The sequence below is a fragment of the Triturus cristatus genome, chromosome 10 (genome assembly GCF_964204655.1).
Source record: "Triturus cristatus chromosome 10, aTriCri1.1, whole genome shotgun sequence".
Lineage (NCBI taxonomy): Eukaryota > Metazoa > Chordata > Amphibia > Caudata > Salamandridae > Triturus > Triturus cristatus.
In genome coordinates, this window is record NC_140593.1 from 59,834,676 (window position 1) to 59,853,497 (window position 18,822).

Here is an 18,822-nt window from a genome sequence, read left to right on the forward strand (position 1 = left end):
GTTATCCTGCACACTCTGAGACACGCTTTGAGCCCCCAGGTACTGCTCTAGATCGTCAAGATCTAGTTGTAGATCGGCATCATAATCTATAAAATCTTACATACATGAGAATACCATTAGAAAAGCAGAGCTTCTGAGACAGCGTTGTACAAAAACTACTCAGAACTATACAACTCTAAAAACATATACCTGACTGCAGGGTGAGCATTTCTGCATCTTTGACGGTTATTTACGGGATGACCTATGTTTGGGTTTAGAGCAAAAATGGCTGTTTTAAAATACACCTTATAATCAAGGCATTACTATATATTACTTAGAAAACGCAAATACATGTTACATAGAGACACGCATCCATATGTAGAACAGGTATAAAACACCCACTAGGTACATGTTACATCTGTCAGAGGTGTACAAACTGTAGGCATTAACCTCTGCGCATATCTATACAATGGCCTATGCCCTCTGTTCTTTGACAACATTTAATAAGATCTACTCTATGCTAGGATAATAAATTATAAAATGTGTTTAACAATAGGATATCTCATAGGAAAAAGCAGTCACAATCTGACCCAAATACACGAATGCGCCTCATGGCCTACAGGGTACACATTCTATGGAGCCTGCATATTACCCTGTGTGGTAATTGATGCTCCCTGTCCACTAGACAAAACCACATATCCAAATCCAAAAAGAGCATTAACCACAGGAGTTATCTGGACATTTTTTTTTTTCCCATGGCCGCAGAGTTAACAGTGATCTTGGCAGCAGTGGTTTTATAAATAGATAACCAATCTGGAGATGGCCTCCAGCATCCATTTTATGGGTGCAGGGCTAAGAGCTCAAAAGCTTTAGAAACGGTCTGTTCGTTGACCCCCTAATATAATTTGAGAGCATAGGGGACTGTTAATGAACCTCTACAACTGCTCAGCAACCTGTGCTTCTGGGCAAATCACTTTATCTACCCGCGCCTACCTAAAATGAATGTGACCTTGTGTAAGATAGCCATAGCGCACGTACAAAGCACTCCAAGACCTTCAGGTCGAGTTTGCGCTATATAAAATGACACCATTAGAAAAATTAAAAAAATAAAAACTAAAAGCCACAGGGACACTGCTATATGTTCCCTATGGCTGTAAACACATTTTTATTCATTTATTGCCCACACACAGGAGCGAGATCACGCTAAATAAAATGACTCCGTGGAAAAAAAAAGGAATTAAAAGCCACAGGGCCATTGCTAAATGGTCCCTGCAGCTGAAAAAAATGCTTTTTTAGTTATTTTATGTTTCCAACTCCTCCTCTGCACATTCACAGGGGGAACTACATTGCCCTATTTGTGAGGGCCGACCCTGCCCATTCCATGACGTTGTCACGGGGACACCCCTGTTGTCACGGAGGGCCGGGGATGGCCCTCGCAGCCATGGCGAGGAAGATTCCGGCAGCTCTGCCTGCACCGCCATCAGGACCTTTGTGGGGCTACAGAAGAGCCTCCAACGAGCCCCCACAGACCCTGAGCAGTGCCTGTGCCTGTGGTAAGCAGGCTGAGGGTATTTATTTATTGAATATGGGGACATGAGTTCCACATCGTGCATAGTCCCTTCGGGGTCCTCATATCACACCGCGCCCCGGAGCCCGCACATGGAACATCGTGGGCTCTGGAGACCCAATTTAAAAGCGCTTGGTGCCTCGAGCACCCCACATTGGAACCGGTCTCCCCAGCCCCCACCATTGCCGCACAAGCCACCCCAGAGTGCCGCATGGAGCACAGCGGACTCAGGGGTGGTTTTATTTTTAAAACAGTGCTACCGCAATCCCCAGAGCACCGCCAGTGGACAGCGTGCTTTGGGGCCTTTATAAAATAAAGGGGCCTCGAGTCCCACACCACCCCATGACCTCACTCAGCCCACAACCCCGGAGCACCGCTCAGACCTCTGCTCTGGGGGGATTTATTTAACGACAACAAAAAAATGCTGGGGCCGGTGCTCACCACACAGCGGACCATGCTACAACCTGCCCACAACCCCGGAGCACCGCCCTGACCTCAGCGTGCTCCAGGGGCTTTATTTAAAGTATGCTGGGGGCATGTGACCACCACACACATCAGTCCATGGCCCACACACCCAGAGCCCTCCCGGTCCTCTGAGGGCTCTTGGTGACCTCTGAGGGCTCGCGCTGCATATCCCCAGAGTGCCGTTAATTACAGTGCATTAAATTCAATTGGTGCCTGTAACACACCACACCCTGGACAACGCTGCTGAGCCTGCCACATCCTGGAGCAAAGTGGACACTCCTTGTGCCCCAGGGCCATCCTTGAGCCCCCAACACATACTGCTGTGTCCCTGCCTCACCATGGTTCACGTGGGAAACCATACGTTTGACCCCCACCTCTGCAAAGCCTGTACACATGTTGGTGAGTACCTAGTTTATTATTTATTTATTATTATTATTTTTTATTTTATTTGTAAACAATGTATATTATTTAGTATGCTCTGACAACCTTCCAGTACCCCCAAACTGTGTAAAATGTTTCTAGGGTTGTAAAATATATGGTTACCTCTGCACGTAGGCTACCAGCGCCTCTGTCTTATACACCTTAAATACACACCCCTTTAGCCTCTTTGTCAGCCCCAACAGCACCACCCATATTAACATTAATTGCCTCAACACATAGCTTTACACTCAATGCTTCAAAAACACCATTATTCACTTCATATACAAGCCCATTATGTTTTAAACACGTTATAAAACCTTAAGTTGCAAGCATTTACACCCTCATACCCTCTAGCAGTACCAACATTAAATGTACCCCATCATGGTAAAATGTTTCTATAAACTGCATAATCTTAAGGTTACAACCCTGCATAACACACACCAAAACCTTCCTTTATACACTTTGAATACCGCCCTCCTTGCGCTTAGTGCCGTTTAAAAAAAGTAATATTACATCCACATATCACCTCAAGGTCTCTAGCAGCATTCAACTTAAGCAGCATCCCGTAAGGCTTTCAAGTTACTAACATGTCCCAGCTTTTTTCTTTGTCACACGTCCCTCTTTAGATGTTGAAGATTTCCTTTTCATCAGTCTTTCTATTGTTGGCTGAGCCGTCTCTTGCACAGCCACGTTGGCCGTGCAAGCCACCATGGGCCCTACAATGACAAAAAAATAAGCACATTTGCGGTATAAACACGGCCTTAGCAGCCCCTTCTGAGGAGCCACCTTACAGTTCGCTCCTGTGGTATTCGGTCTAACAAAACCTAAGTCTTAGACGGTTTAAAGGACCCTGGCATTTTTGATTTACCTGAAAGAACTGCGTTATCCTGCACACTCTGAGACACGCTTTGAGCCCCCAGGTACTGCTCTAGATCGTCAAGATCTAGTTGTAGATCGGCATCATAATCTATAAAATCTTACATACATGAGAATACCATTAGAAAAGCAGAGCTTCTGAGACAGCGTTGTACAAAAACTACTCAGAACTATACAACTCTAAAAACATATACCTGACTGCAGGGTGAGCATTTCTGCATCTTTGACGGTTATTTACGGGATGACCTATGTTTGGGTTTAGAGCAAAAATGGCTGTTTTAAAATACACCTTATAATCAAGGCATTACTATATATTACTTAGAAAACGCAAATACATGTTACATAGAGACACGCATCCATATGTAGAACAGGTATAAAACACCCACTAGGTACATGTTACATCTGTCAGAGGTGTACAAACTGTAGGCATTAACCTCTGCGCATATCTATACAATGGCCTATGCCCTCTGTTCTTTGACAACATTTAATAAGATCTACTCTATGCTAGGATAATAAATTATAAAATGTGTTTAACAATAGGATATCTCATAGGAAAAAGCAGTCACAATCTGACCCAAATACACGAATGCGCCTCATGGCCTACAGGGTACACATTCTATGGAGCCTGCATATTACCCTGTGTGGTAATTGATGCTCCCTGTCCACTAGACAAAACCACATATCCAAATCCAAAAAGAGCATTAACCACAGGAGTTATCTGGACATTTTTTTTTTTTCCCATGGCCGCAGAGTTAACAGTGATCTTGGCAGCAGTGGTTTTATAAATAGATAACCAATCTGGAGATGGCCCCCAGCATCCATTTTATGGGTGCAGGGCTAAGAGCTCAAAAGCTTTAGAAACGGTCTGTTCGTTGACCCCCTAATATAATTTGAGAGCATAGGGGACTGTTAATGAACCTCTACAACTGCTCAGCAACCTGTTCTTCTGGGCAAATCACTTTATCTACCCGCGCCTACCTAAAATGAATGTGACCTTGTGTAAGATAGCCATAGCGCACGTACAAAGCACTCCAAGACCTTCAGGTCGAGTTTGCGCTATATAAAATGACACCATTAGAAAAATTAAAAAAATAAAAATTAAAAGCCACAGGGACACTGCTATATGTTCCCTATGGCTGTAAACACATTTTTATTCATTTATTGCCCACACACAGGAGCGAGATCACGCTAAATAAAATGACTCCGTGGAAAAAAAAAGGAATTAAAAGCCACAGGGCCATTGCTAAATGGTCCCTGCAGCTGAAAAAAATGCTTTTTTAGTTATTTTATGTTTCCAACTCCTCCTCTGCACATTCACAGGGGGAACTACATTGCCCTATTTGTGAGGGCCGACCCTGCCCATTCCATGACGTTGTCACGGGGACACCCCTGTTGTCACGGAGGGCCGGGGATGGCCCTCGCAGCCATGGCGAGGAAGATTCCGGCAGCTCTGCCTGCACCGCCATCAGGACCTTTGTGGGGCTACAGAAGAGCCTCCAACGAGCCCCCACAGACCCTGAGCAGTGCCTGTGCCTGTGGTAAGCAGGCTGAGGGTATTTATTTATTGAATATGGGGACATGAGTTCCACATCGTGCATAGTCCCTTCGGGGTCCTCATATCACACCGCGCCCCGGAGCCCGCACATGGAACATCGTGGGCTCTGGAGACCCAATTTAAAAGCGCTTGGTGCCTCGAGCACCCCACATTGGAACCGGTCTCCCCAGCCCCCACCATTGCCGCACAAGCCACCCCAGAGTGCCGCATGGAGCACAGCGGACTCAGGGGTGGTTTTATTTTTAAAACAGTGCTACCGCAATCCCCAGAGCACCGCCAGTGGACAGCGTGCTTTGGGGCCTTTATAAAATAAAGGGGCCTCGAGTCCCACACCACCCCATGACCTCACTCAGCCCACAACCCCGGAGCACCGCTCAGACCTCTGCTCTGGGGGGATTTATTTAACGACAACAAAAAAATGCTGGGGCCGGTGCTCACCACACAGCGGACCATGCTACAACCTGCCCACAACCCCGGAGCACCGCCCTGACCTCAGCGTGCTCCAGGGGCTTTATTTAAAGTATGCTGGGGGCATGTGACCACCACACACATCAGTCCATGGCCCACACACCCAGAGCCCTCCCGGTCCTCTGAGGGCTCTTGGTGACCTCTGAGGGCTCGCGCTGCATATCCCCAGAGTGCCGTTAATTACAGTGCATTAAATTCAATTGGTGCCTGTAACACACCACACCCTGGACAACGCTGCTGAGCCTGCCACATCCTGGAGCAAAGTGGACACTCCTTGTGCCCCAGGGCCATCCTTGAGCCCCCAACACATACTGCTGTGTCCCTGCCTCACCATGGTTCACGTGGGAAACCATACGTTTGACCCCCACCTCTGCAAAGCCTGTACACATGTTGGTGAGTACCTAGTTTATTATTTATTTATTATTATTATTTTTTATTTTATTTGTAAACAATGTATATTATTTAGTATGCTCTGACAACCTTCCAGTACCCCCAAACTGTGTAAAATGTTTCTAGGGTTGTAAAATATATGGTTACCTCTGCACGTAGGCTACCAGCGCCTCTGTCTTATACACCTTAAATACACACCCCTTTAGCCTCTTTGTCAGCCCCAACAGCACCACCCATATTAACATTAATTGCCTCAACACATAGCTTTACACTCAATGCTTCAAAAACACCATTATTCACTTCATATACAAGCCCATTATGTTTTAAACACGTTATAAAACCTTAAGTTGCAAGCATTTACACCCTCATACCCTCTAGCAGTACCAACATTAAATGTACCCCATCATGGTAAAATGTTTCTATAAACTGCATAATCTTAAGGTTACAACCCTGCATAACACACACCAAAACCTTCCTTTATACACTTTGAATACCGCCCTCCTTGCGCTTAGTGCCGTTTAAAAAAAGTAATATTACATCCACATATCACCTCAAGGTCTCTAGCAGCATTCAACTTAAGCAGCATCCCGTAAGGCTTTCAAGTTACTAACATGTCCCAGCTTTTTTCTTTGTCACACGTCCCTCTTTAGATGTTGAAGATTTCCTTTTCATCAGTCTTTCTATTGTTGGCTGAGCCGTCTCTTGCACAGCCACGTTGGCCGTGCAAGCCACCATGGGCCCTACAATGACAAAAAAATAAGCACATTTGCGGTATAAACACGGCCTTAGCAGCCCCTTCTGAGGAGCCACCTTACAGTTCGCTCCTGTGGTATTCGGTCTAACAAAACCTAAGTCTTAGACGGTTTAAAGGACCCTGGCATTTTTGATTTACCTGAAAGAACTGCGTTATCCTGCACACTCTGAGACACGCTTTGAGCCCCCAGGTACTGCTCTAGATCGTCAAGATCTAGTTGTAGATCGGCATCATAATCTATAAAATCTTACATACATGAGAATACCATTAGAAAAGCAGAGCTTCTGAGACAGCGTTGTACAAAAACTACTCAGAACTATACAACTCTAAAAACATATACCTGACTGCAGGGTGAGCATTTCTGCATCTTTGACGGTTATTTACGGGATGACCTATGTTTGGGTTTAGAGCAAAAATGGCTGTTTTAAAATACACCTTATAATCAAGGCATTACTATATATTACTTAGAAAACGCAAATACATGTTACATAGAGACACGCATCCATATGTAGAACAGGTATAAAACACCCACTAGGTACATGTTACATCTGTCAGAGGTGTACAAACTGTAGGCATTAACCTCTGCGCATATCTATACAATGGCCTATGCCCTCTGTTCTTTGACAACATTTAATAAGATCTACTCTATGCTAGGATAATAAATTATAAAATGTGTTTAACAATAGGATATCTCATAGGAAAAAGCAGTCACAATCTGACCCAAATACACGAATGCGCCTCATGGCCTACAGGGTACACATTCTATGGAGCCTGCATATTACCCTGTGTGGTAATTGATGCTCCCTGTCCACTAGACAAAACCACATATCCAAATCCAAAAAGAGCATTAACCACAGGAGTTATCTGGACATTTTTTTTTTTTCCCATGGCCGCAGAGTTAACAGTGATCTTGGCAGCAGTGGTTTTATAAATAGATAACCAATCTGGAGATGGCCCCCAGCATCCATTTTATGGGTGCAGGGCTAAGAGCTCAAAAGCTTTAGAAACGGTCTGTTCGTTGACCCCCTAATATAATTTGAGAGCATAGGGGACTGTTAATGAACCTCTACAACTGCTCAGCAACCTGTTCTTCTGGGCAAATCACTTTATCTACCCGCGCCTACCTAAAATGAATGTGACCTTGTGTAAGATAGCCATAGCGCACGTACAAAGCACTCCAAGACCTTCAGGTCGAGTTTGCGCTATATAAAATGACACCATTAGAAAAATTAAAAAAATAAAAATTAAAAGCCACAGGGACACTGCTATATGTTCCCTATGGCTGTAAACACATTTTTATTCATTTATTGCCCACACACAGGAGCGAGATCACGCTAAATAAAATGACTCCGTGGAAAAAAAAAGGAATTAAAAGCCACAGGGCCATTGCTAAATGGTCCCTGCAGCTGAAAAAAATGCTTTTTTAGTTATTTTATGTTTCCAACTCCTCCTCTGCACATTCACAGGGGGAACTACATTGCCCTATTTGTGAGGGCCGACCCTGCCCATTCCATGACGTTGTCACGGGGACACCCCTGTTGTCACGGAGGGCCGGGGATGGCCCTCGCAGCCATGGCGAGGAAGATTCCGGCAGCTCTGCCTGCACCGCCATCAGGACCTTTGTGGGGCTACAGAAGAGCCTCCAACGAGCCCCCACAGACCCTGAGCAGTGCCTGTGCCTGTGGTAAGCAGGCTGAGGGTATTTATTTATTGAATATGGGGACATGAGTTCCACATCGTGCATAGTCCCTTCGGGGTCCTCATATCACACCGCGCCCCGGAGCCCGCACATGGAACATCGTGGGCTCTGGAGACCCAATTTAAAAGCGCTTGGTGCCTCGAGCACCCCACATTGGAACCGGTCTCCCCAGCCCCCACCATTGCCGCACAAGCCACCCCAGAGTGCCGCATGGAGCACAGCGGACTCAGGGGTGGTTTTATTTTTAAAACAGTGCTACCGCAATCCCCAGAGCACCGCCAGTGGACAGCGTGCTTTGGGGCCTTTATAAAATAAAGGGGCCTCGAGTCCCACACCCAGGGCCGTTTCTAGGAGTTTCGCCGCCCTAGGCGAGATTTGAAAAATGCCGCCCCCTCCCTTTTACTACTATCACTCTCTCCCCCTGTCATCCAGGCTAGAATAATTAATGCATTAGATATAAAAGAACTTGTATTGAACATTAAACAAAAAACACATCAAACATTAAAGAACTAAATAAACACTGTTCATGACATTTTATTCTGTTTTTAACTTTCTCCCTTCTAACTTCAATGGTGTTTTGGGTTATTTCTCTTAATCCAATGATACCTTCCTTGCCTTTATTTTAGCAAAGTCTTTAACAAGATCTCTAATGTCAAGCTGGTAAGCCATGTCTTTTTCTACTGAAATTGTGGCTAGTCCTATGAGTCTCTCTTGGCTCATGGAACTGCGCAGATAAGTTTTTATTAATTTGAGTTTTGAGAAACTCCTCTCCGCACTTGCCACTGATATCGGTAAAGTCAAAAGGATACGAAGAGCTACGGACAAATTAGGAAAACCATTTTCTAACTTGTTTTGGCACAGATAGTTCAGCACATATTCGGGTTTCGCATTTTTTTGTATTCGATGACTTATTCCTGAAAGTTCAGAGCAGAGAGCTGCCGCGTCAATGTCCTTTAGAAAAGATATGGTTTCTCCAGGTCTATGCTGGGTTAGAGCTGTTTCCAATTTGATACACAAATCCATGAGTTCTTTTGAAGTTTTCATCTTGAGGTCACTTATATTGTACAGAAAACCAAATATTCTTGCAATTTCATTCAACTGTGTGAATCGTTCTTTTACAGAACTAATTGCCGTGTCCAATATTGCAAAATAGTAATTTACTCTGAACTTCTCTTTGGGGTCAGCGATGGGTTCATCTTTTGATTCGTAAGCGAACATTTTCCTTTTCCTCCTTCTTATCTCTGGCTGAAAAATTGGCTCAATATTGATTTCTTCAGCTAGCTCTCGAGCATCAACCAAAACTCGCTCAAATTCCATGTCACACCTCATGTTTTTTAAATACTCCTCTGTATTTTTAAGCTCATTTACTGTTTTCTCAATAGTAAAGTGCTTCTCTTGCAGCAGTTTACTGGTCAAATTGATTTGAAATAAAATACTGTGCCAGGTTACAACTGCCACAACAAACTTAAATGAAGATATGCTGTTCAGAAGACCTTCAGCTTCAACCTTAGTCATTGTACCAGAACAGCCTTTGAGAGTCGAATCTTCAGTAATGTCAAACAACGCATCATACACATGCGGTAACTGGTACCTGATGGGAGTTAAGGCATCGATCCTGCTTGACCACCGAGTATCACTCAGAGGTTTTATATTCAAAGATGGTATATGGTGTTTCAGTATATCCCATCGACGTGGAGACGCTGCAAAGAATACATACAATCTTTGTATAACATCAAAAAAGGCTGTTACTTCAGTGCAACACGAAGCAGCATCATTTACCACTAGGTTCAGGGTGTGGGAACTGCAGGGGACATAGAAGGCACACGGGTTAATATCCAGAATTTTCTTCTGCAAACCTATTTCCTTGCCCTTCATATTGCTCCCCTTATCATAACCCTGACCTCGTAGGTCTTCAATTGACAATGACAAGCTTTTGAGCTGATTTCTCAGAAAATGACACATCGATTCACCTGTGGTTTCGGTTAGTGGCACAAATCCCAAAAAGTGTTCTTTTATTTGCACGAGGCTGCTTTCTTGGAATTCTTCACCTGAAGACTGAAATGACTCTGTTCCTGAAAATTGCACGATGTCCACAAATCTTATGATCATGGTCATTTGTTCCGTGCGACTGATATCTGGGGTGCAATCAAGGATGATGAAAAATACTTTGTCTTTTTAACCAATTAAATGATTTTCTCTTTGATAACGTTTGATAGCACTTGGATCAGTTCATTTTGAATAATGTTGCCTAAATAGTGAGCATGTCTTCCACCCTTATTTTGTATTCTCCTGAGATGTTCATTCATAATAGGATCAAACATGGCGAGCAATTCCACAATTTTAAGAAAATTGCCATTATCATGAGCATGAAGTTTATCACTGCTGCCACGGAAGGCCAAATTTTGTGCACCTAGAACTCTTACAAGAGATATTACACGCTCTAAGATCTGATGCCAGTACTTTTCTTCTTCTTTAAGCTTTTTTGTATTAGCACTATCTATAGTTGCGTCTTGTTTTAGACTTGTATACAGGCCCTTCCAGTTATGGAAGTTGGTAATATGTTCAACACTCTTTTCGTGTGAAGACAGAATTGCTGATATGTTATGCCAATCGTTGCATCCATTCTGAGTGAGACTTGTACTTGAACTTGAATTTCCGCCAAATACATTGCAGCAAAAACAGAAAACCTTATCGGTTGATACTGAATACTGGAGGTATTCACGGTAAACTTCTCCATTTGGAAGTTTTCTTTTATAATGTACAGCTGAAAACTTCCTTTTTTTCTCATCTAAAGGAAATTTTTTGCTCACTTGTTTTGGCCCATTTTCAACCAAAAGAGTTCTTAATTTGTCTCTACTTATTGGTAAGTCTTCCCAGGAAGCAGGATCTGAATAATCTATTTTAACGCTTTCTTCAGTTATTTTCGGGCGTTTACTTTGATCACCATCTTCATTTTCAAGGTTATCCTTTGCAGTATCCACTACAACCTGTTCTTCTTGCTCTCTGCTGTTAACTTCTAAGTCCTTGTCTGGTAGGCCTATATCGTCATCTTTTTCTGAGGTTGAAGTTGATGCACAAGCAACTTCAAGAGAACTCTTTGGAGGAAGTAGAAATGTTTCAATAGACCTGTTCAATTTGGATAGTTCTATTTCTCTAGCCGCTTTTCTTTTTCTGTACTGAGCACCTGAGAGTTTTTTCCTGTCTGCTATTTTTGATCCTTTCTATTCTACCTGAAAAATATAGGGCAATATTAGTTCTGAATATTGTATATAATAATTCTGTATATTGCATTAGAAAATTGTAACATTATTACTGAAAGATTTAAGAAGCCAGTAACATTAATGGAAACGATTTTCGTAAATCTATTTTAAGATCAATTTAATGATTTCAGCAAGCTACTCTGAGACCCATAGACGATTAGTGTTGAATTAGTATAGTGAAATATGAAAGTAATTTAAGTAGTGGATAGGTTAGTCAGTCATTTGGATTCGGAAGGATAGAAGAGGAAAAAAGGTTCATATTTATATAGCGCTAGTTACCCCATATGTTTTCCCAGGTCGAATTTGGCCAGCAGTGAAACGCAGATTTGTTCAGTGCTCACAAACCACTACTACCACTCACTTGCCAAGGCCCATTTTCCGATGGCCAAGAAATAGGCTCTGGTAGTCCCACTCCTCAAGAAACCTTATTTGCCTCCTTAGATTCCCAGTAACTATAATCCGGTCTCCTCACTTCCCCTTCAATTCTTAAGTTCTAGAAAAACTGCCCCCTCTACTTTTAGAGGCTATTTCAGCATGCTCTTCCACTGCTACCTGGTAGCCAAAAACTCTGGAATACTCTCCCACTTTCCCTTAGGCACAGAACTAACCTTCACTCCTTCTGTAAATACTTGAAAAAGTTTCTCTCTTCAGTTTCATGAGTCTATTTTTTACATATTTGAGCGGTGTGTTTTTCAGTTTTTCTCTGCGGCGCTAGGACACAACCTGTGGGTAATCGTGAGCGTTCCTAAACCTAGAGGGTTCAACCTCAAAATCATGCACTGTGAAGAAATATGGTAGTACCTAGCATAACAATTCATATATAAAGCAAAGTATATGGCAAGATAGCTGGATGCCAAAATCAAGAAGGACTTTTAACTCAAACACTTACCTGGCCTATTGCCAAACTATTATGCAACAGCCAACAGAGAATACGCTTTTGAATGCCTAATTCCTGAAAATCAGTTGTCACTCCAATTTCCACCTTTTGCCCTTATCTCCAGTACTTCACACTAGGTTTTAGTATGCCCTCCTAAAAAACTGGGCCTCGGTTTCAATAGGCCCAGTAACTGCCGTCACTAGACCCGCAGGAATGCACCGGGCAATCAAAATTATGGCCTAAATGGGAGAACTATTACAGAAGACCTACAGAAGAGCCACTGACTGTCAAACTCAGTTTTTTGGAAGTGCAAACAGCAGAGCAACCTCATAAAATATTGGGTCATTTCTGAAACAACAATACTGATCACCCAATGAAAGATGCGCAGACTGCAAATTACCTTTTTTCAATCCCAGCAGGGCTCCTCGGATGTAATTAGGCACAAAGGCAGGTCTAAACAGCTTAAGGTCTTCTTGCCATTACATAAACACTAAAGTTTAGATACATTTAAATAAGGGGCAGCATAGGATGCAAACATCTATGAGCAATACATTTGATTAACGGGTTTAATTCTGTTATGTAAGTGTCAGCTGTCCTGGATGAAGGATTTTTTTTAACAAAGTGTTATATAATGAGTAAGTCGTTTCAATTCGTGAAATACATATAGTATAATGATTGCAGTAACACAAGCCTGTAGACACAACCCTACAGGCATACGGCTTTAGAAAACAGAACCTACAGCATCCCTCAACCACAGCGCCGGATAAAAACATGGGCTGCTAATCCCCTAAGAGGGAGGCGGCGGCAGCGCCTTTGCAAGAGGATGAGACCAATTAGTGGCCTTACTTGCACATACTCTTTGCCACATAACGGACGCACTTTCCTTTCCTCAATGTGAAAGACTTCCCCCTCCATCATGCATCTCCACTCAAACATGAAGTCACTCAGAGACCACTTCCCCCCTCACCAATGGGCATTCTGCCCTCCCCCTTTTAACTTGGGACCAAGCCACTGGGATGACCCCAGTTGAAACTCTTCCCTAGAACCTTTAAGCAGGCAGCAGTACACGATGACCATTGATGCACATCTGCAATAATGGGTAATAACTTGGTACTGTCGAACATCAGGCATGCCAAGCTTCGCCTCTCATGACGCCGACGGTACCACTTCATAATCCCGTTCGATTCCATGTGTAAAACCTGAACTCCATCCATACATCCGATCCTCACATTTCACCAACAGCATCTGCCATGACACATCGCAAAAAACAACCCCGCCCCCACAAGTAATATGGAGGATGCCATCTATCTCCAGGTCATAGGACACTAAGGAAGCCACTAGCCACAACCGACCCTTTCTATTAAACTACGGTCTAAATATATCATGCAGAGAACCTTACACTGCTGCTGCAGAGTCAATGGCCGAGGCCAGACACACAGCGCTACGACTGCCTGGATGAAGATCAGATCACCAAGAACAGAGAGTTGAGTAAAGTAAGTTTTGCTACCCCCACCCGAGTATCTGTAATAGTACTAGATTAGTGCCCTTCAATTTCGGGTACTGTGCAGTATGTTTAAAATCTTCTTAGTGTTTCTCGTTGCTGAAATTAGAGCATTTTCTGATATTTATGTGCTTCCCTCATCTTTATGTTGCTTGCCAGAAAGTGTCACTCATAGTCCCTGAAACGGCACTCATAATTACACTGAAATTATGCACGTCACATCACACATAGCATTAACAAGAAATAAGCCATTCCAGGTGTAAAATGATGTCTAATTATTTCTGCAATTAGTGTAATCCTAATATATTAACTCTATTATAGCCCTTTTATCATCGTAACTGATTGAACCACGTTCAGGGCCGGCTTTAGTGCTGGTGGCGCCCTGTGCGACAATGTTTGTTGGCGCCCCCCCAATGACCACCTCCACCACGGATTCTCTCACTAGCACCCTTTAACAGTGAACAAGTCTCCATAACCACACTCTCTCAGATGCATTGAATTAGTTATATAGCGCCACTCATACCAGTGTAGGGTGTCCGAGCACTTTTCATCACACACACACATTACACAGAGACAATCAATCATACGTCTGTAAATCAGTGTATAGGACATGTTACACAAGCCAAAGGACTAAAAATGTAGGAGTCACATGTCATCCATACTGGTAGGCAGTATAGTTTAAGAGTGATTGGTGTGGAGAAGCACAAACGCAGAGTCGAAAAAGAAACAGCATAGTTGAGAGTTCTGTTTAATAATAAGAATGTATACTTTGCAGTGTGTATGCAGTTCTAGGATGAAAGTTGATAGCTCCCTATTCTATATTAGGACTTTAAGTTATAAATTACAAGTAACAAAAGGATGTCTCTTTTGAAAGCAGTAAACTGCTGATCTGTTTACATCATACGCACTCTGTAATCTACTTGATACACGTCCTTGCAGCAGGCATATTAACCCTCTGCACTAACTTCACATAAGTCAAAACCTCAACTATGCAAAAAACTGATCTCTCTCCAGGACGATAATTAATCACAGGAGTTATTGTGACATTTATGTGAGGCCCGGGAGAAAGAAATGCTGCAGCAGGTGCTTCAAAAGCATAATAAACTTTCAAGCAAGGCGCCCCCAGGAAGCCAGCACCCGGTGCGGTGGCACCGGCCGCACCGCCGTAAAGCCGGCCCTGACCACGTTAGTCCTAAGTCAAAAAAATAACATAAAAATATGGCCAGATATTTACATCTCCAGCTAAAAGAACTTTTCTTTTCTATTCAAAAACGTTTCCAGAGGTATGCCTAAAAAGCTGCCCCAGCCAGACAGAGATTTCCGTGCATCCTGGGAACTCATGATACATATTCCAAGGGCTCCTCTTCCACCTGTGCACAACTCTTCGTGCCTTAGAGTTTTGGCAGCTATGGTTTAGTGGTGGCGTGCCTGGAATGAGCCTGCCCTGCTGCACGCACTTCAAACCACCCTCGGCTCCAGACAGACACGACCGCTCAACTAACTTACTGCTTGCTTACTTTACTTTGGTTAATACTTAGCCTGGGCCAGGTTATAACTAACTGACCAGGCCTTTAGCCCCCTATACATTTTTTTTACATCTACCTGCCTGCCGCAGGCTGCCAACCCGGATGGATCCCACCGCTGCCTCCCCCGGTACCTGATAGGCAAGCCTCCAGGCCGCAGCGGGAACTCTCTGTCTCTGCCTCATGGCCCTTGCCGGCCGCGCGCGCACAGCCTCCGCCCGTGGCGCCGAACGTCGGTCGGAGGTAGAATTGAAGGAGCTACGTTACCTGGCCTCACGGTAACTGCACTGGGATTGCAAAGTCATGGATGCAAGGATCGCAGCTAATTTTTGATGATGATTATGATAGATACATATGGGGACTCTGGGGAGAAAGCACACCTGCCCAGTCTCGACCGAGCACACTAATGTTTATGGCTGATTATGCGTTCCTGAATTTGAGCTTCAACTCGGACACGCACCTGCTTTATTAGTGCTTCCTGACAGTTGACGTTTCATTTTTTTGCTGCGGCCGCCCTTCACCTTTTGCCGCCCTAGGCAGCCGCCTAGGCCTGCCTAGTGGTAGAAACGGCCCTGCCCACACCACCCCATGACCTCACTCAGCCCACAACCCCGGAGCACCGCTCAGACCTCTGCTCTGGGGGGATTTATTTAACGACAACAAAAAAATGCTGGGGCCGGTGCTCACCACACAGCGGACCATGCTACAACCTGCCCACAACCCCGGAGCACCGCCCTGACCTCAGCGTGCTCCAGGGGCTTTATTTAAAGTATGCTGGGGGCATGTGACCACCACACACATCAGTCCATGGCCCACACACCCAGAGCCCTCCCGGTCCTCTGAGGGCTCTTGGTGACCTCTGAGGGCTCGCGCTGCATATCCCCAGAGTGCCGTTAATTACAGTGCATTAAATTCAATTGGTGCCTGTAACACACCACACCCTGGACAACGCTGCTGAGCCTGCCACATCCTGGAGCAAAGTGGACACTCCTTGTGCCCCAGGGCCATCCTTGAGCCCCCAACACATACTGCTGTGTCCCTGCCTCACCATGGTTCACGTGGGAAACCATACGTTTGACCCCCACCTCTGCAAAGCCTGTACACATGTTGGTGAGTACCTAGTTTATTATTTATTTATTATTATTATTTTTTATTTTATTTGTAAACAATGTATATTATTTAGTATGCTCTGACAACCTTCCAGTACCCCCAAACTGTGTAAAATGTTTCTAGGGTTGTAAAATATATGGTTACCTCTGCACGTAGGCTACCAGCGCCTCTGTCTTATACACCTTAAATACACACCCCTTTAGCCTCTTTGTCAGCCCCAACAGCACCACCCATATTAACATTAATTGCCTCAACACATAGCTTTACACTCAATGCTTCAAAAACACCATTATTCACTTCATATACAAGCCCATTATGTTTTAAACACGTTATAAAACCTTAAGTTGCAAGCATTTACACCCTCATACCCTCTAGCAGTACCAACATTAAATGTACCCCATCATGGTAAAATGTTTCTATAAACTGCATAATCTTAAGGTTACAACCCTGCATAACACACACCAAAACCTTCCTTTATACACTTTGAATACCGCCCTCCTTGCGCTTAGTGCCGTTTAAAAAAAGTAATATTACATCCACATATCACCTCAAGGTCTCTAGCAGCATTCAACTTAAGCAGCATCCCGTAAGGCTTTCAAGTTACTAACATGTCAAGACTCCATACATTTAAAACACCCTTATTATTCACATTAAATACACCCCCCAAATGTATTAAGTAGCATTTAAAATTACAACATTATTCCACCCCATGGGCCCCTAAAGAATTCACATTAACCAACAGGCCACAACACTTCAAACATTAATTAAAACAGCGTAAACACAATCCTACATAGCGCTAGGTACCATTTTAAAATGCAACCTTGTTCACCTTAAATAGTTTACCTTAAATGCATTCCCCTATATTTTAAATAAAATCTTACATCCTTAAACAGGCAACATTGCACCACCCCTATTTTATTTACGTTCATCAGTGTGTAGCAGGCAGCATCAATCTGTGAGAAGTTGCTCCGAACCATTGTGGCCTTAAGTTTCTCAAGCAGGTCTGCGCAGCAAACAGTCCAAACAAGGCGTTCCAAAAGGGGTTTTAATTGTCTGTTTCAGCGGACCCCATTTTGGCATCCGATAAGCAGCCCTGAGCTCTGTCGTGGGAAGAGCTGCGTAATCACCTGTGTCTGGGCCTCATTCTCCTGGGAAGGCTGGCTCCCACTGAAGTTTAGGGTCATGCCGGTTGACCAGTACATGACCTGCCCTGGGGTGCTATTTTATTGTTTTCTGCCAACAGCTGCGGCTGTGTCACATTTCTAATTATAGAATCTGCTTCTAAAGAAAGACACTTTAAAAAAAATCACCTCTGCACCGCATACCCGAATGTTAGACATCCATGCTGCTATGGGTTGGGGGGCCTTGGGGGCTGCCTGCTCAGGCACCATCTGTCCCAGATCTGCAGCACACATTTTAAACATGCCCAGAAATATCCCTCTTCCATGAGGGCACTTTTTTGCGTACCCATTTAGGGACACTTTTTCTTTCCGTAACCTAAAGGACCTGCTAACCTAATACAGCCTTCAGCACTGTCTCACACTCTGACACACACCCTGTGCCACACCCCCAGCTCAGCGTAGGTTAGGGCTGCCACACATACATCATGTTCACATATTTTCTGTGCACGAGCTGTCAGTTTTAAGGACAGAAACGACCTGTCACTTTTGGGGACACGCATGACGAGCAAAGGTATCCTCACTTTCTACTGATGACTTAAACACACACATAGTCAGAGTAGATCTCATTGTTTTTGGATTTACTGAACATGGCTACAAATTCAATTTCCAGAAAATTAAAATTGCTTTTTCTAATGTCCTATTCTTAGGATGAGAGCTTTCAAATGAAGGCAAAAGCCTTGACCTGAATTTATCACGAAATGTGGTCTCTCACAACCAGGAACAGCATTAAAAAGCTACAGTTGCATTTAGGCTTTCTCAACTTTGGTAGAACATACATACCAGATTATGAACAACGAGTTAAATCACTCTAAGACTTAATAAGTCCTTATTTTTCAGACAGACAATTGACTAAAGAACTTACTAATTTCTTCTAAAAAATTACAAACTAACATGCGTGCATCCAGGCACTTGCACACATGTGCCAACACAACTAACTTGGTGAGCCGCAAAACTGCGGGATCCAAGGAATATACATGTCACCTTTATAGAGGGTGACACTGTGCCAAATCCATATAAATGACATTTGTATTCAAATCCTGAAATGCATTTTCCATCAACTAGAATAATTCTGACTGCCGCACAGATAGCTGTTATAAAGGAAAGATTGTTGGCTCAGGGGAAATTCATTATTGTGGTTACTCCTGTTACAGTCTTTAAGGCTGTAAACAAGGCAATCATCCTGGAAGAGGTGTGGTG

The 18,822-nt window shown here is 43.7% G+C and overlaps 1 protein-coding gene across 1 annotated transcript; it reads right to left on the reverse strand.

The window, feature by feature from the left end:
• Window positions 1-8,764: 8,764 nt before the first annotated feature.
• On the reverse strand, window positions 8,765-10,282 carry LOC146788830 (zinc finger MYM-type protein 1-like). The gene has a single exon (XM_085630975.1). It carries the CDS (start codon window positions 10,280-10,282, stop codon window positions 8,765-8,767), a length of 1,518 nt encoding a protein of 505 aa, XP_085487101.1.
• Between the last annotated feature and the right edge of the window lie 8,540 nt (window positions 10,283-18,822).

What these genes read in the sequence shown, in the direction of transcription:
- LOC146788830 (XM_085630975.1), bottom strand. Translation starts at nt 10,282, where the DNA reads ATGATCATAAGATTTGTGGACATCGTGCAATTTTCAGGAACAGAGTCA.